The sequence below is a fragment of the Marmota flaviventris genome, chromosome 7 (genome assembly GCF_047511675.1).
Source record: "Marmota flaviventris isolate mMarFla1 chromosome 7, mMarFla1.hap1, whole genome shotgun sequence".
Lineage (NCBI taxonomy): Eukaryota > Metazoa > Chordata > Mammalia > Rodentia > Sciuridae > Marmota > Marmota flaviventris.
Genome location: NC_092504.1, coordinates 143,038,151 through 143,055,740, shown reverse-complemented (window position 1 = coordinate 143,055,740; position 17,590 = coordinate 143,038,151). Strand labels below are relative to the sequence as shown.

Below are 17,590 nucleotides of genomic sequence, written 5' to 3'. Positions count from 1 at the left end.
CGCGGATCCCGGGGGCGCGAGGCGGTCAGCCCGCGCGCCAAGCAGCGTGCGCTTGCCCGCCCGCCGGGGACGCTCCAGCCCTGGCCGTCCGCCGCGGCCCAGCCAGCCTGGCCGCCGCGGCTCACCGGCTTGGACCCGCGCAGGACGCACCGGATCGCCAAGGGTGGAGCAGGCGCGGCGCGGCCCGGCGCGGAGGCGCGGACGCCCGAGATGCAGCCAGCCGGCAGCCCGCCGTGCGGCGGCTGTTCCTGCAGTTCAAGTATCCCGCGACTATTGAAATGGACCAATGAGCGCTCCGGCCGTGACGTCAGCCAGAGCGACGGGCGCCACGAGCGCGGGGGCCTCCGGGCGCGGGACTGGGCCACGCAGGCAGGGGCGACGGGGTAGAGGCGGGGGCGGGGCTGCGCAGGGACGACGGGGTAGAGGCGGGGGCGGAGCTGCGCAGGGACGACGGGCGCCGGGTGGGGCCACGCCGGGCCTGGGGCGGGGACTGGCGCCAAGCTTCCCTAGGCGCCCAGCCCCCCGCGTCCCTAAGCTTCTAGGGACTGATGGAATTAAACTCCAGCAACTGCAGGGTGCTGCCCGTCTGCAGCCTCGGCACTCCGGCCCCCAAGGCCAGGTGATTCGGCGTCTCTGGCTCCGCCTGCAGTTGTTAACTGGGCGGAAGGACGTCTGCACGTTAGGGTTGGAAAGGCCGAGCCTCCCGAGGCTGACACTTGTGGGGCTGGTGGGCCTGAACACGGAGCCGCGGCACACCAAGCACACGCCCCAGGGCTACGCCTTCAGCCCGGCTCATGCTTTTTTCGGAATGAAAATGCAATCAATCTAAGATTGCACTACTTTTGATAATATGTGACAGTTATGTATTACAAGAAATTTAAATAATCACTAATTTTTATCTTTCTTCCTAAGCTGTGGCAGCCAACACAAAGCAGACAGTGGTATCTTGGTGGCCCGCATATGATTATATATTTCATTTAGGAATTAAGGCTGTTCGAATATACTAAAAACAGGAACTGGGGATGTGGCTCAGTTGTACAGACCACGTGCAAGGCCCTGGATTCATTAAATCCCCAATGCCATCCCCTCACCCCCACAATAAAGACAATATGACCTTATTAGAATAAAACTCAACTACAAGTGCCTTTAACAAATTTTACATTTAATACTCAAGACTGGCACATAATATGACATATAATTAAGGATCACTGTTTTATGGAAATTTCATGAGTCTACCGTTCTTGAAAATATAAAATAGCTTATTTTCCGGTATCTTTATGCCATTTTAAAACCTTTAAATACAGTATTCCCCCCAAATGAATAAGAATTAATGAACCAAACTATGTAGCTTGAAAATGCTATTTTCCTTCATATATAATGAAGTTAGTGGATTTGAGTGCAAGAAAACTGTAGAAAATCGTCACTCTTCAGGTGCACACTTGGAGAGTTGGACTGGGGAGAGCGCAGCCAGTTATGATCCCTCCATCCTGAGCCCCACTTACTTCCCTGGTCTCCACTGACAGCAGTGAGCCAAGTGAAGCACTTCACCAACTGCAGCAGGGTCACAAAATGTCCCCAAGCAAAAAAGAAATCAGCGGCAAATCAATTCCAACTCCCAGAAAAAAAAAAATCACTGGTAGGTTATTTCCACTGGTTGATGACACACAGGAATCAGGACACAAACCAGGTGCAGAACCAGCTTAACCATGTAACTTCATTGAGAGGTTTGCAAATATATAAAAAGAATTGCGAAGATCAAACCAGGTAAGATACAAAAAAAAAAAAAAAAAAAAAAAAAAAAACTTTGAAATCTGTAAAGTAGTTTACAAATCTACTTTATTTATTTCTTTAATTTGGTAGTACTGGGGTTTGAGCCCAAGGGCTTTCTACCACTGAGCTACATCCCCAACCCTTTTTTTAAAAAAGGTCTTGCCAGGTTGCTGAGGTTGGCCTCAAACTTTTGAACCTCCTGCCTCAGCCTCCTGAGTAGCTGGGATTAGAGTTGTGCACCACCATACCTGCTTCCAAATACAAATTTCTCAATTTAAAAATTAAAACATCTACTTGCCCCAAATTCATTAATATCCCTCATAATCATTCTACTTGTGTTTTAAAAATAAGACTTTATTTTTAAACAGTTCCATCTTTCAAAAGAAACAGAAGCTTAAAGTCAATGTATCTCAAATATATTTAGTTATTTCAAGCTGGCTTGTAATTTGGCTTTAACATTTTGTTTAAAAGACCACTTCTTTGGGACTTTGCCCTGTTTATCTTTCATGCAGCATCAAAGAAAGCAATCAATGCATTTTGATCATAACTGTCCAGAATCTGCAACAGGAGAGGTACTTTGGTTTTCACATTGGTGCCTTTGAACTTAAACTTATCTATGAAAAGATCGGTGATCATACCTGTAAAAAAAAAAAAATGTTTTAATATTGATTCATTCTTTCAAGAACAACGTATTTAATGAAAGTGAGTAACTGCCTGATAATCGTTTCTGAAATTCCATCATTTAACATACATAAACCTAAAAGGGTTGATGCTTTAAACATTATTTTGTGGTGATTTTGTAGCAAGTGTCCAGATATACATAGTAAGCTAATAACCTTCTTAATTGGTTTTGAGCTATTAATTCAGTTCAGTCAATTGCTGACCATCTTTGAAATGCTCTTGGCATCGATCACATCAGAAGTGACCATCTTTCCCACCCAGCAGGTCCTATTCTTAGCAGCCTTATCTGAATTGAAATACTGAACCTGTATGCTGACCTCCAGGTCAAGAGTCTTGGGTTCAAAGATCTGGAAAAATTATCTCACCTTTTAATTTTTAAAGATATGAAACAAGAATAATTCATGCTACCAATCCTTTATCCAAAACCCTGATGTATTTCAGAATTTTTCACACTTAAGGAATATCCCTAATGGGATATATGGTATTAACCCAAGGGGCCTTAGTGGCAACAACTCATAATATGATACTACTTCTGCCACATAATACATGGATGAATATTTGCACTAAGAACAGTAAGATCAGAAATAACTTCATGTCCATTTAAATCAGGTTTTGTCATTAACTTATTCAGATTAAGTGAGATTTATTGTCAAACAATTTATGCAAAAAGCTTTCGTTTTTAATTTCTAGATTTTGAAGTCACTATAAGAGATGGTAGATCTGTACTAATTCCATACGTTATTTTAAGGATAAAAGAGATCCTGTGCCTACCCTGTATGAAACATTAAAATATTTTATATTAAGTAGGTGTGCTGGTGCACACCTGTATTCCCAGTGATTAAGGAGGCTGAGGCAGGAGGATCCCAAGTTTGAGGGCAGCCTCAGTAACTTAGTAAGACCCTGTCTCAAAAAATTTTTTTCTCATATATACACACATATATATACTTGTATATACACGTGTATATACAACTGTCTGTGAGAAAGTCTCTGGCACATCATCAATTCAGGCAAGGCAGGCTTCGGGATCAACATGGGCTGGAATCAGCTGGCTCTCCAGTGACTGCGGAGACTCAGCACAGCGTAGAAGCATGCATTTGGGGTGAAGAGGTTCCACTGTAGGCTTTGCCACTAACTGGGAATGAGACAACAAACCCTTCAGTCTCATTTCAGTTAAAGTAAGAAAAGCGGCCGAGTGCTGGGTAAAGGCCCACCCCACGGCGCAGCAGCCTACTGGGCTCAGGGACCGCACCCTCCCTCCCTGCCCCTCTCCTCCCTCCCTGCCCCTCTCCTCCACCTGCTCTTCCTTCTTTCAGTAGATCTGTGAAACAACCAGCTTCTCACCACCAAAGTAAAATAAGCTTAAACTGTAAACTGACACAGATATAAATGTCCCTTACTCAATTTTGCCTAAAAATAATAAAAGCTGCACTTAAAAATATTTTATAGTAGCAGTAAAACCTGGCAGTATTTGTGAGAAGAATCTATCATGCTGTGCTCCATGAGTTAGGTTCATTTTACACCATGGTCCTTCATCACAGTATAATTTCACTTAAGAATTTTTACTAGGATTTTTCAAGTAAAAATACGATTTAAAACTAGCTGACAAGATACAGAAGTGTTCTGTTCAATGGCTGCTGTCACTGGCGTAGGACCGCTATCATCTTTCGCCTGTTCCTCCCGCCTGGCAAACGGCCAGTGGCAAAGAAACCTGGCCAGGTATTCTAGAAGAGGGCACTAACCGTACCGGCCAGGTATTGGCCAGGTATTCTAGAAGAGGGCACTAACTGTACCGGCCAGGTATTGGCCAGGTATTCTGGAAGAGGGTACTAACTGTACTGGCCAGGTATTGGCCAGGTATTCTGGAAGAGGGTACTAACCGTACAGGCCAGGTATTGGCCAGGTATTCTAGAAGAGGGCACTAACTGTACCGGCCAGGTATTGGCCAGGTATTCTGGAAGAGGGCACTAACTGTACTGGCCAGGTATTGGCCAGGTATTCTGGAAGAGGGCACTAACTGTACCGGCCAGGTATTCTGGAAGAGTTAGTGCCAGGTATTCTGGAAGAGGGCACTAACTTTACCGGCCAGGTATCCTATAAGAGGGCACTAACTGTACACGGCCAGGTATTCTGGAAGAGGGCACTAACTGTACCGGCCAGGTATTCTGGAAGAGTTAGTGCCAGGTATTCTGGAAGAGGGCACTAACTGTACCGGCCAGGTATTCTGGAAGAGTTAGTGCCAGGTATTCTGGAAGAGGGCACTAACTGTACACGGCCAGGTATTCTATAAGAGGGCACTAACTGTACATGGCCAGGTATTCTGGAAGAGGGCACTAACTGTACGCGGCCAGGTATTCTGGAAGAGGGCACTAACTGTACACGGCCAGGTATTCTGGAAGAGGGCACTAACTGTACACGGCCAGGTATTCTGGAAGAGGGCACTAACTGTACACGGCCAGGTATTCTGGAAGAGGGCACTAACTGTACACGGCCAGGTATTGGCCAGGTATTCTAGAAGAGGGCACTAACCGTAGAGCCTTTCGAGGTGTGCAGGCTGCTTCTTGTATTCTTCCTGCAGGTGGTCAGCCTCCTCTAGGATACAGCGGTACTCTGGTATCAGGAAGTTTGTGTTTCCTTCATGAACTTGCAATTCCTTATTTAAAATCAAAAACAGAAGCACCTTGGTGTTCAAATTCAGCCAACAGGACACTGAAGTGTTTCTGACTCCAGAAATCCCACTTTTAAAACAGTGACACGAGCCCACAACACACACTTACCTTCAGAGCATCGATCAGCTGCACCTTCTTGGCCAGGAGGAGCTGGTATTCCAGCTTTGGGTGGATCAGCATTAAAGTGTGTCTGACGGATACTTCATTTATCTCTGCAAGAAGTTGCCAGGTACAACCAAATAAGTCATTTTCATCAGAAACATTATCATTGTAAGACAACTACACAAAATCAGAAAGATTTTTTTTTTTTTTTTACCGTATGATATGTTGAGGTTAATTTTCCTTTTTGTAGCTTCTTTAGAAAGCACATCTTTTAGGATGGATATTGTAGAAATGTTGTCAGATTTAAAAACTCCTTCTCCTTTTCTATAAAATTAATACATTTTTAAAAAGACAAGCTGTAGAAAAGGGCTGGGGACGTAGCTCAGGGGTGGGGTGCTGCCTTAGTATGTGCAATCACCAGTACCACAAAAAAAGAAAGAATAAAGCTGCACACGGGAATAGCTTCGTCAATACATATCCACACACATCCCGTGACTAGTAGTTAACTATTTACATTCCATCTGATTTTAGGTATCTTGACAGTGTTAATATAAAGCATACCTACACATGGAATCATGTTCTCTCTGTTGAGTCAGTTCTGAACACACTCATAAAGCTAAGCATGCTGGACAAATGCCTCTTTAAGATATAATGTATCTAAGCACTTCATTTAAAACTAGTTTTCTTCTGTGTCATCAACACTTCCAACAGCTGCCTCATATATAAAATGCGCTTAGAATCGCCTACTTACATACACAGGCAACTGTTTTCTTTGATGTAATCACACAAATGACAACATGACTATATGTTTCATCCTTAAAAGAAATCTGACATCAAACCTGCAAGAGTCACTCTGCTGTTTACCCATGCCCGGCATCCACCGCCCTGCTGGCCACGGGACCCTCAGTTTCCTCTGAGAAACTCGTGCGGTCTCTTGCCCCCTCCACACAATTTCAGTGGCTCTGCCTCCATCCGCTTCTGAGGTGCCAGGAGGAAGCACCTGGCAACACGGCCCACGCCCCACCAAGGGGTTCAAGACTGAACGACGACACTCCAGCCCGGGAGTGTGGTCACTGGCACTGGTGGGAGGCAGTGGCTCTGTGGCAGCTGGAGACAAGCAGACTGAAGGATGGACAGGGGTCACATCTTGATGGCATCCCCTAAGCCACAGGTCAAGCTGTGCCCAAGACAGTTACTGGAGACTTTTGCATTTGGTCCCTCACTGTGATGACCAGAGCTTCCTAATGAATACCTGCCATCTTTCACATATTTCATGAGGTCTCTTCCTCTGGCCTTCGTCCACATAGATCATCCGTACAGACTACTTGTAGGCAAATGCAAGTTGTTTTTTCCAGAAAGATGAACAATACACCTTTACATTCTGATCCGAACTGTGCTATAGAAATCACAGGCACTCCCACCTGTCTCCCAGCCCAACAGGTGATGAATGTAAACCCCCAGTGCCAGGCACCGAGGAGCGACTTACGTGCTTTATCCTCTTAACTGTCATGCAGTTCTATAAGGTAAGTGCTACTATTTCCATTCCCAGAAGAGAAAACTGAAGCTCAAAGGGTTAATACAGCTGATGAATATAGGAGCTGAACCTCATTATGCCTGCCTCCAAATCTTCTACACTACCTCCAAATACAGGCATTTTATTCAGGAACTTGAAAAACATTTATTAAGCACCTACTGTATCCAAAGCCACATGTTAGGTGCTGGGAGGCTATTAACAGAGACAATTAAAAATCCCATGAGGATATCGTGGAACTTAGACAAGCTTACACAAAAAATACACTTCAGTTAAACAACAATACATCTCAAAGACAGGTAAGAATAAAATACCGGGGCGGGGGAGACCCTGTCCAGCATGCACTAGGCCTGGGGTCCAATTCCCAGTATCACAAAGAAAAAAAAAAATACTATGGAAACAGAAAATAATCAAGGAAGTCCTCAGAAAAGTAGCTGTTGGACTGAGCCTTGAGGGTAGAGGGAGTCGGACTGTTGAGGAATGAATGTCAAATCACAGAAGGTAAAGAGCCAAGGCAGCCCGCTCATCAGGATCCTGCCACGTGCATGGGGTGAGCGGCGAGGCCAGGTGGCTGACTGCTCCCTGGAGGACCACCTCCACAGGGCGGACTAGAAAGGCTGGTTCCCAGGTGAAGGGCCAGGCAGTGGAGGGGACCCCGTCCTTCAGGGCAGGGAAGAGAGAGCCCTGGCCCCCAGCCCACGAAGCGAGACCCACAAAAACAAGTGGAAGAGTGGGCGCGTGAAGACTCTGGGATCAAAGGGCAGACAGGCTGGCTTCGCCCAAGAAACAGGCACACCCAGAGGCAGGAGGGGAGACCGGAGTCCAGCCCCCCAGTGTAGAGCAGGGTGGGGAGAAGCCCTAGAAGGGACAGGGCACAGCTGCGGCAGAGGAGCCACGAGGGCAGTGGGCAGCCCCCCAGCAGGCCGCAGCTGGCAGCCCAAAGCCAAGGCCATTTCTGTTCCCATGGAATGAAATCCAGCTGGAACTGGGATGGGAAGGACCGTTTGGCCACATCCTCCTGTGGGTGACCACAGCACACCTTCTTTCTTCATCCAAGTTCTCCATGTGCGATCTAAAAATATCCCTGCAGGTTTCCTGTGGACATTCTGTCGTCATTACTACTCCTCCTCCAAAAGAGCCTTTTAAACTATTTCTAAATGATGCTTGTTCCTGTTGGGAATTTAGAAAAGGTATTGATCTGTGCATACCCATCTTTCCTAATCACTCTCCCAACCTCACTGACCCTATTTGCTGTCCAATAGAGTCACTTCAACGCACAGGTTTTTGATCCTGTGACCTGTAAATTACTCCTGCCTTAAAAAATAGAAGCCGGACGTGGCCTATGACCCCAGCAGGTGTGACGCACCTGTAGACACTCTCCAGCTGGGTGTCCAGGAAGGTGTTCTGGAAGTGGAAGGTCACGCACTCTCCTGCTGGAGGCTTCTCCGGAACCTCAGGCAGGCAGAACACCACCCAGGAGTGGACCTCAGCGAAGCTGAACTGGCCTGTCAGCGTCAGGGTGTTCATGGGTCTGCAAGGCAAATGCACACAGGAGTGGCATGTCACAGCACCACGGGCACAGGCCCAGCAGGGCTCTCCAACGGTACCCAACAAGTACCTCGAAAAACACGGATCTTCTTAACATCACACATTACAAAGACATACATTTGGATTTTAGGTCTATACCTGAACCTGTGCTAGATGCAAATAGCCCTTTTTCATCACACTAAGCTTCACCAAAAAAAAAAAAAAGGTCTACCAGGTCAATCTCACTATTAAAAAGTTCATCTAGTATTTCTACTATATAAACTGAAGACACTCACATCTGAATCTCCCTAGGGAAAGAATCAGCCTAATATGAAGGAAGGAACTGGGCTTTCAAGTAAGATAGGCAGGGTGGGAAAGCCGGGTCTCGCTGTGTGCCACCAGGCAAGTTAGAGAACGAAGCCCGGCCTTAGAGGGATGTGGGAACATTTCCTATCACGCAACAGCACAAAAAAGTAACAAGGGTCTGAAAATTAATCACAAAGCTTAAAATAAGCCAAGTGGGAAACCACAAAGGGTGAGAAAACACAGAGCATATGGAAGGAAAAGTTCAGAAGGAACTTCACAGGATGCAGAATAGCTAAGGAAAGGAAGAGCTAGACAGATCTTTAAGATCATCCAAACCAGTTCTCTCGTTTGCAGATGAACAATCTGAAATGTAGAGAAATTCTCTTCCTGAAGCCACATGGGGACACACTGTGACCCAAGCCTCTGTCCCAGTGTGCTCTTCCTTCTAGCACACCCCGCTGCCCCTACTCGAGTTGACCTCGACTTCGAGCAGGAAGATGTCCCCAAACATCTATTTTCTTTGTTTCCCACAAGGCTTCCTTAAGAAATTTCCTTCTTATTTTATTTAAATCACTTTTTAAGTTAGAAGCTGCAATAGAAATAACTTGGAATTTGGCCTCAAATCTCAGCTCTTGCTCTTCATCAGAAGCTACAGACTTCTCCAGGCCTCCATCTCTCATCTGTAAAGTGGAGACACAGTGCTATAAGGTAAGTGACAAGACATAAGCACACACAGACTACACAGCACTGAGAAAGCCTTCAGTGACTGTCCATCTCTTTCTCTTCTCTGCCATTCAAGATCAAGTTCTCCTGTCCTGAAAATCTACTCACAGGAAGGTGCTCTCCCTGGAAATCAGAAACAATGGGCACCATGCTCCCTGCTATCTCTACCTGTATTCCCTGAAGCCAAGAGGAGGAAATGCAATGTGTGAGGCTAAGCAGCAGCGCCCTGCTCACACAGAGCCGCTAAATGGGATGTGTTTACAGTAGGTGTTTGAGAGAACGGTTACCCTAGTCATCTCAGGTTGGCAGGAAAGGGGTGGACAAGAAAATTCAATTCAAACAGCTTCGAAAATAAGAGCAAAAAATCTTATATTTATTAGGAATATTAAACCCATGCCTAACTATTAAACCACAAGTCAATTTTTAAATGGAGAAAAAGCTACCAGAATATACACTACAGAAATAAAACAGGGCTGGGTTGTGGCTCAGTGGTAGAGTGCTCGTGTACCCTGTGTGAGGCCCTGGGTCGGTCCTCAGCACCATATAAAAATAAATAAAATAAAGGTATTGTGTCCATCTGCAACTTAAAAATAGATTACGAAAAAAGAAAGATAAAGCAAGTTGATGTGAACAGTGTAAGTAACTGAAAAGCCCGCTGCCCCTCCTCTGCCCACCTGCTGTGGTCAATGCAGTGCGTCCTCTGATGGAGAGAGAGGGGCCTGATGTGGTACTGGCGCACCTGGCAGGTTTTGGGCTGGATTCTTGGCGTCACGTAGGCTTGAAGTGTGCCATACTGGCCTTCGATGGAGCGGATCTGAGGCCACACAAGAGAGGAGAGAAAAAGCGTCCATGAGAAGCACGACAACCTGCTATGTTCACCAGGTCAGCAGGTTGCCCTGACTGCCCTGCACTAGTCTGACACTTTACTAAGCAACGACTCTCTTCCCCACGACAGGGCAGCAGAATAACCAACCCTGGCAGTCGTGCAAAGTCGACCTGTGGGTTTGCCCACCACACACTCCAGCTGGCCTGTCCACTCTTCCCAGCCCTTCACCACTCCAGGACAAGACCCACACTCCCACGGACAATTCTGTCAAACCTGAAAAGAGGTGTGAGCATGTTCTACAAGGTTCATAAGAAAAGTACTTAAAATCTAGACATTTTTGTTGAACAGATCAATGAGTTTTCAAAATAACTATAACTCATGGGACACAACATTTTCTCAGGAATGGGGTATACCGTACTGTTGCTGTTACAAAATCTTACTGACAGAAAGAAATCTTCCCAAAAGCCCAATTCTTGATTGTCTCTAAAAGCAGAGAAATACATATTCTCTCAGGCCATCGCAAACATATTTCCCAGATGCCCCAAGAACTCAGAACTCCTAACATAAGATTTTTTTGCAAATGGGCATAGATAAAAGATAAAAAGGATAAGAAAGACAATGAGTAAAAATTCAGAAAGAAAACAGGACTTATAAATCCAATTTGGGGTTTACTTTTAAAGGGTAAGTTTCTAGCAGCAGCACAACTTTCTCCTTAATAAAACGAGCTTTAATAATAAATATAACAACTTTATATGAAAATTGTGTTTTTAATAATGACCGTAACAAACAATTCTCCCCGCCCTTCCTTCCCCTGCAGTGCGCTCCCGCCCTCCCAGCCCACTCACACCTGTCCCACCTTGCATAAATGTGGGCCCTCCAAGGGTGTCTCTTTTCGGATCTCCTCCCGTAGCACTTTAGTTAAGAGACACACAAACACAAAGGACCTAACTGCTTCTTGCTCTTCCCTGGACCGCGCTCCAAGCAGACAGCTGAGGCAGGAATTCCAGCCAACACGCAACCCACCATCAACAAGGAGCACTCCCCTCAGTTCCACCTCACTCCTCTCTAAGCCAGGCTGCAGCTAACCACACAGTCATCTGGGTGCTGGAACTTTATTGCTATTAAAAGATCCTCCCGAGGAGCCCTATCACTTGTTTTCAAAAATGGCTATGAAAATGTATATGTCCACCAACCATGACTAATCATGACCTTTTACTCATCCCTGTCACCTAGAGATGATGTTTTTGATATTTTAATATTTTTTACCTGTTGGAGAAGCAGAAGCCACATTTTTGCTATGTTGGTTTAATTTCCCAATAACGCGGCAAAACTCTCTTGTTAGCTCTTTTGCTTCTCTCTTTTGAGAACTGCCCATCTTTACTCCTTGCCTATTTTCTTTATTCAGTGATCTTCTCTATAGTAACACACAGATTGCTTTTATTTTCATTAATGATTACCTAGTGTCTGGAAGACAATTTTCTTCTTTAAGTACTTAACTCATCTGAATTTGTCACACAGGGCAAAAGGTGAAAATTCATTAGGAGCTGGGGGTGTAGCTCAGTGGTGGAACATTTGCCCAGCTTGGACAAGGCCCTGAGTTCAATCCCCAGCATCGCAAAAAAAAAAAAGAAAAATAACCCCCAAATCCACATACTTTTCTTTCAGATGAATGCCAATTAAGCCAATACCAATTTTTAAATAGAAATAGCAATCTGATTTTTCCCTAAATAGAGATGTCACACATTAAGTTCCCGCAAACGCGTGCGGGCTCTCTTTCTAGACCCTTGTCTGCTACAGAGCCTGTTTGTCTACACTGGGAGGCGCTCTGCTCTGCCCACCATCCCCACCCCACCCTGGCCAGTGCCCTGGAGGCAGTGCTCTCCCCAGTGCCCAGGGGTCTGGAAGGAGCAGGACACAGCCCCTTGGCTGGCACTCCCGTAGCTGGGGGTCGGGCAGGCTCCTCGCGGCCCAGCTGCTTGGTTAATGTTCACGTTTCCTCTCTTGCCGAGGCACATTCCACCTACTTTTCTTCTTTCTCATAATTTTCTTGGCTCTTTTCAGGCATTTATTTTTTCCTCTGAACTTTAAAATTATTGTGTCCAATTGTATAAAAGAATATAGTTTTAAAAAATTTTTCAGATCGGCTTTCAAATTTACTGGTGCAGCCTTGCTTAGTGACATACAATAAAAGGGGCATAATATGATCACTTACACAACATGCTTGAGTAAAATCTTCTAGAAATAAGTTTATCCTAGTTTTCAATTTTTCTTTTTTTCTAACATTTATTTTTTAGTTGTATGTGGACATAATACCTTTATTTTATTTTTATGTGGTGCTGAGGATCAAACCCAGTGCCTCACACACGCTAGGCCAGCGCTGTCCCTCTGAGCCACAGCCAACTATGTATAAAAGGATACTTACAAAGATCAACACCAGGGGGAAAAGTAACAGTCCTTCCATTTTAGATCATAGGTGTATCAAAACTAAAAAATTTTGAAACCTCCCAACACAAAATAACTAATATAAATTTGTCTGCTATGCTCAATATTAAATCACAAAGATGGCTGTTACTAAGTTGCTAAGGAAAACCTGTACAAGTGTTTTCTAAAATAGATGATACTAAGATGAAATCGCTGGAGTGCAATGGGTAAAACTTAGACAACAAGAAAATATCAGGGAAATGCTCATGAATCAGATTCATTTAGACCACGACTGGATCACAAAAATCAGTGGAATCTGAACACTAAGTGATAATATTAAGAAACTTATTTAAAAATTGCTGATAGCATTTTTGTTGTTAAAAAAGTATTCATCTTTTAGACATATATACAAAGTATTCACAGGGGAAACTGCCAATGTCCTGCATTTGCTTCCAAGTGACCTGTGGTGGCCAGTGACAGGACTGTCACGAAGCTGGTGACAAAGATGTGGGAGCCTTACTTTTACATCCTCTTGAGACTTTTCACAAGGGAAATCAGAAAAAAAATCCCAGTTACCGGGAACTTTACGATCAATAACTTTACAACTGGTAACTGAAGGGTGCTGAAGCAGGGAGAAGTCCAACCCACAGGAATGACCTCAGGCGCGGGTGTGCCAAGGGGAAGGTGACCTCAGGCGCGGGTGTGCCAAGGGGAAGGTGACCTCAGGCGCGGGTGTGCCAAGGGGAAGGTGACCTCAGGCGCGGGTGTGCCAAGGGGAAGGTGACCTCAGGCGCGGGTGTGCCAAGGGGAAGGTGACCTCAGGCGCGGGTGTGCCAAGGGGAAGGCCGCTCAATGTTGGACACTTTTACCTTCAGTTCCAGCCGTGTGGTATTTGCTTGGCAGCGGTAAGTGGCGAGAAGAAAGTTGTCATTTGACTGGAAAGAATTCAAAGTTGGGGAAAATGATGAATTCAGGTTTTTGTTTTTAATAAATATTTGTAGTTATAGTTGACACACCACAATCATTCATTCGTTCATTCATTCATTTATTTGTGGTGCTGAGGATCGAACCCAGGGCCTCAATCGTGCTAGGCAAGTGCTCTACTGCTGAGCCACAACCCCAGTCCCATGAATTCAGCTTTTTAACCACAGAAACATCATCAATAAAAATGTTTACCATCTATAAAGAAACCGGCACTGAGGGGTTAGGGAAATTTTCCAAAACTAGTCAGGGATGAAATGAATTCAAATTTTTCTAAGACCCTAAGGCTCATGCTCCTTCTACTTTGAGCCTACAATAAAACCTGTAAACATCAAGAGTTCATTCTAAAAATCCAACAATGCAAATGTCAAACATTTACTTTAAAAAGCATGTGGACCAATGCCTTTGATTTTCACAAATACTTGCAGAGAAAAGATAAAAATATTGTCTCTGTGATTCCAGCAAACAACGCAGTACCTGGCGTATATGTTTGCTGAATTAAACTGGAATGGTTCCTTCAAATATTGTAATTACTTGAAATTAAACAATTAAAAATAGAAAAAGATACCTAGGTGCATAAATTGCAACAACAAAACAATATGAAATATTTTATATACAATTTTCACGTACTGCTATTTTCCTGTTTTTAACAAATAACCAAAAAAATTAAAAGGATGTTAATATAAAAAAGAAAACTCATTTTTTTTTTCATTTTTAAATCATTTCAACTCAGTGAACAGAAAGGACAGATCAATTTAAAAATAAATACACCAAATATTAAAAACAAATATTAAAAACAAATGCCATTATGTGCTGAAGTAGTTATGGATAAAATAATACAGATTAAAGAGATAAACTGTCTGGGACTAGGTTCAGGAGGGGATGGGGTGAGGCACATGCTTGGATAGGTAATGAGTGTGGAGAGGAATGTTAGCTTCCCCTACTTTTATGTTTCAAGTCTCCAAATAAATTTTCTAAGAAGCTATAACCTTCTTATGGAACATGAAGGAAGGTTTTAAAATATTTCCTTCAAATAGCTATGAGCTTTTTTCTTTGCCCATTCTTTGATTCCTCCCTTTCAAAACATACCCACCGCTACCCTAGTGCTGCTCGGGCTGGCCTTCCCCACAGCCCCTCTGGGCCTCTTTCCCCTGGCCTTCCTCAGGACACGGCTGGTGGAGACTGCTCGGTCCAGCACCAGGCAGCAGAAAGTGGTATCTGCAGGTCAAAGCTCTGTGACCTGTCACGGGCTCTCTGTGCGGCACGTGTTCATTGAATGACTGCTGGATGAAAAAGCAGGGCGGCCAGGAAGCTCGGGGAGAGAAAGACCGTGCCCCAGCACAGGATGTGTGCACCCACAGCAATTAAGACATCTTAAGAACTTCAATTCAACAGAAATTATGTGCGTGAGGGTGGTGGCGGCTGGTGGGATGAGCTGGAGGCATAAGAGTTTCCTATACCACACTGAGGAAGGGGGAATCTAGATCCACATCCACCAAGAAACAAGATCCTTAAAAGGTTTTGGGAAAGGGAAGGTGCAGTGAGGTTGGTGCTGGAGGAAGGCTCCCGGTGGCAGCCACAGCGTCTGCAGTGGGAGGCAGAGAAGAGGAGCAGGAGGCCAAGAGCTGCAGTGCCAGGGACGGGACTGACGGCCAGCAGCTGGGGACCCCTGGCCTCTGGAGCCTGGAGCTGGGGACGCCTGTCTGTGGAGTGCTAGGAGCCTGCCCAGAGGCTGCAGAGGAGGCGACAGCCACCACCTGGCCTTGGACCTGGTCAGAGGCAGAGGGCATCAGAAAGTGCAGAAGGGCTAGCAGGTCACTCACCTCGGAGTCGCAGCTGCTGAAGCTGACAACTGCAGAGTTCTTATCCACGTCAAGCAGATCTATGGGGACATCGCTCTATGGTGAACATGTAAAAGAATGGCTCAGAGGGAAAACATACAAACAGTACGTACACAGAACATCTTTTCTCTGAGGGTTCGCCTGTGTCCTAGATTATGTTCACCTCTAAATGTGAGAGTATAAATTCTCTTAATTAACACTTGATCACATACAGCTCTGGAAAATATTTAATGAAGAATAAATGTCATTTCAAAATCACCTGTGTTTTTCTGATTTGGATTATCAGAATCACAAAATATCATCTCTTATCATCCCCTCAAATGCATGATTTTCTATTTTCGTCAGTGCTAAAAATGTTACCATGGCTATAAGTAACCACAGGGGCATCTGATTACACTGGCTCGTTTTTATCCATTGTAGCTTCACCTGTTACACAAGAAGAAGGTAAGCTATGGTCTCCCTGAAGCAGCTGCTAAGAGAAGGGCTGGGGTCATGACAGTGCTCCTGAGGCTGAGTGCAGCAACTTGAGAGCAGCCTGGCTGAGGGGTTTTCTGTCTGTGAGATTTATTAAGAATCGGACCCCTTCCCACATCTTCTTAAACCTTGTCTTCTTGCTCCAATTTATTATTTTCTCATCTTTTTATGGGTTTTCCATCTTATTCTTATTTTCCATTCATCCTACTAGTACCTTTTTCTACTTCCTGAGTATCTTCCAATTTAAAAGTAAATAAAACTATTAAACAAATGAACAGAGCTATTATCCCTAAATCTCACCTTTGAGATTATCTGTCTTCCCTACTGACCTACCTAGAAACCACCGAGCTAATGAGTAAGCTGTACTATAAATTATCATTTTAGTACTTGGAGATTTTTAAAAGGGTCTAACAAGAGCATTAAATATTAGAGTTTTCTAAGTCACATCTCAGTTGAGATTCTCCCAGAGAATAGTAAAAGAAGAAAATCCTTATTATTCTATCACTTCTTGAAACTGAAGTTCACCCATCTTTTGTTTATTAAGTTTAGGATAACTCAAAAGTAAAGATAACATTCAAATAACCTACGAGCAAACCGATTACCTCATGGAAAATTAAGAAGCCATAAACATTTAAAATTACCATTTGAAACTAAACGTGCTCAATAATAATAAGTGCATACGACTTGAGTACAAAACAGATCCAGTCATAAAACCAAGAACCTAGCCATTCTGCGGACCTGTATTAAGACGTTGTCTATTGCGGTCTGCACCTCTAGGATGAGGCTGTAGCTGGCATCATCTTTATTTAATGTGAACTTGTCATTTATGCTAAATGGAGGTGCTGCTGACTTTGCTTTGCTTGACTGAGAAGACTGCTGATAGTTCTCTCTTTCCTGTAGCACCTTATACTGCAGATGTTCCAGCTCATGCCTAGAAGAAAAGACATACAACTTTGTCATCTTTAAACATCTGAAGTCCTTAGAAATGCATGAAATTTTCGAGACATTTACTTCTGTAAAATGGGGTTTTCATTGGTTGGGCTAGAACTACACCATCAGTAGGAATAAAATTTTAGTTTCTCTGACCAATTGATTCCACATCATTTATTCCTAACCCCCAAATTAAAGCATCTACTCAGTCCCATACCAGAAATTATATGAATAAAGAGTCGTGAGTACCCAGGCAGGTTACAACCAGTCAACTCCAGCTCAGGAGTATGGCTACAGCTACATCTAGGACTAGGCAGAAGAAAAAGGAATATGGCAGGAAAATGTTCTGGACTTAATAACAAGAAACGCCAGCCAACATGCACCTCCGGTGTGATTAGGGCAGGAAGACAAAACACGGAGCAGCTGCTGAGTATTCACATTTTGGTGACCACAGGGATGAACCTGGGCCAGTGGCCCAGCATCAGCTCTACCAAACGGTAGAGCAGGTCCCGCTGAGACTGACCGGCACAGGCACTGCCTAGGGAAAGGCCACATGCAGATGGAATCAACAATGATGGGAAGATCAACCTGGTTTAGGGGGAAAGGAACGTGGAGAAGTGTGGAAGGGATGTGTGTGGTGAACGGAGGAAAAGATGCATTCACCAGGAAGTATTTACTCTGCATATCACATATTTACCTCTCTGTACCTAGCAGTGCTCCAGGTGCTGAATGAACCAAATATAAGCCTGGCGCCTGGAGCTTACATCCCAGAGGAGTCAGGAAGGCAAGATTTGGCTATAAATAAAAGTAC

The 17,590-nt window shown here is 44.5% G+C and overlaps 1 protein-coding gene across 2 annotated transcripts in view; it reads right to left on the bottom strand.

Moving 5' to 3' along the window:
• Positions 1-2,103: 2,103 nt before the first annotated feature.
• Bbs7 (Bardet-Biedl syndrome 7) overlaps positions 2,104-17,590 on the bottom strand; it is a 37,856-nt gene continuing 22,369 nt past the window's right edge. For both annotated transcript variants that reach the window (XM_071614734.1, XM_027955861.2), the window contains 9 exons: positions 16,588-16,780; positions 15,358-15,432; positions 13,423-13,488; positions 9,981-10,120; positions 8,117-8,281; positions 5,434-5,543; positions 5,226-5,329; positions 4,978-5,101; positions 2,104-2,408 (listed from right to left, as the gene is read on the bottom strand). In XM_071614734.1, the coding sequence (XP_071470835.1) occupies positions 2,275-2,408; positions 4,978-5,101; positions 5,226-5,329; positions 5,434-5,543; positions 8,117-8,281; positions 9,981-10,120; positions 13,423-13,488; positions 15,358-15,432; positions 16,588-16,780 (1,111 nt within the window). In that variant the 3' untranslated portion in view covers positions 2,104-2,274. The remainder of the gene's footprint in view (positions 2,409-4,977; positions 5,102-5,225; positions 5,330-5,433; positions 5,544-8,116; positions 8,282-9,980; positions 10,121-13,422; positions 13,489-15,357; positions 15,433-16,587; positions 16,781-17,590) is intronic.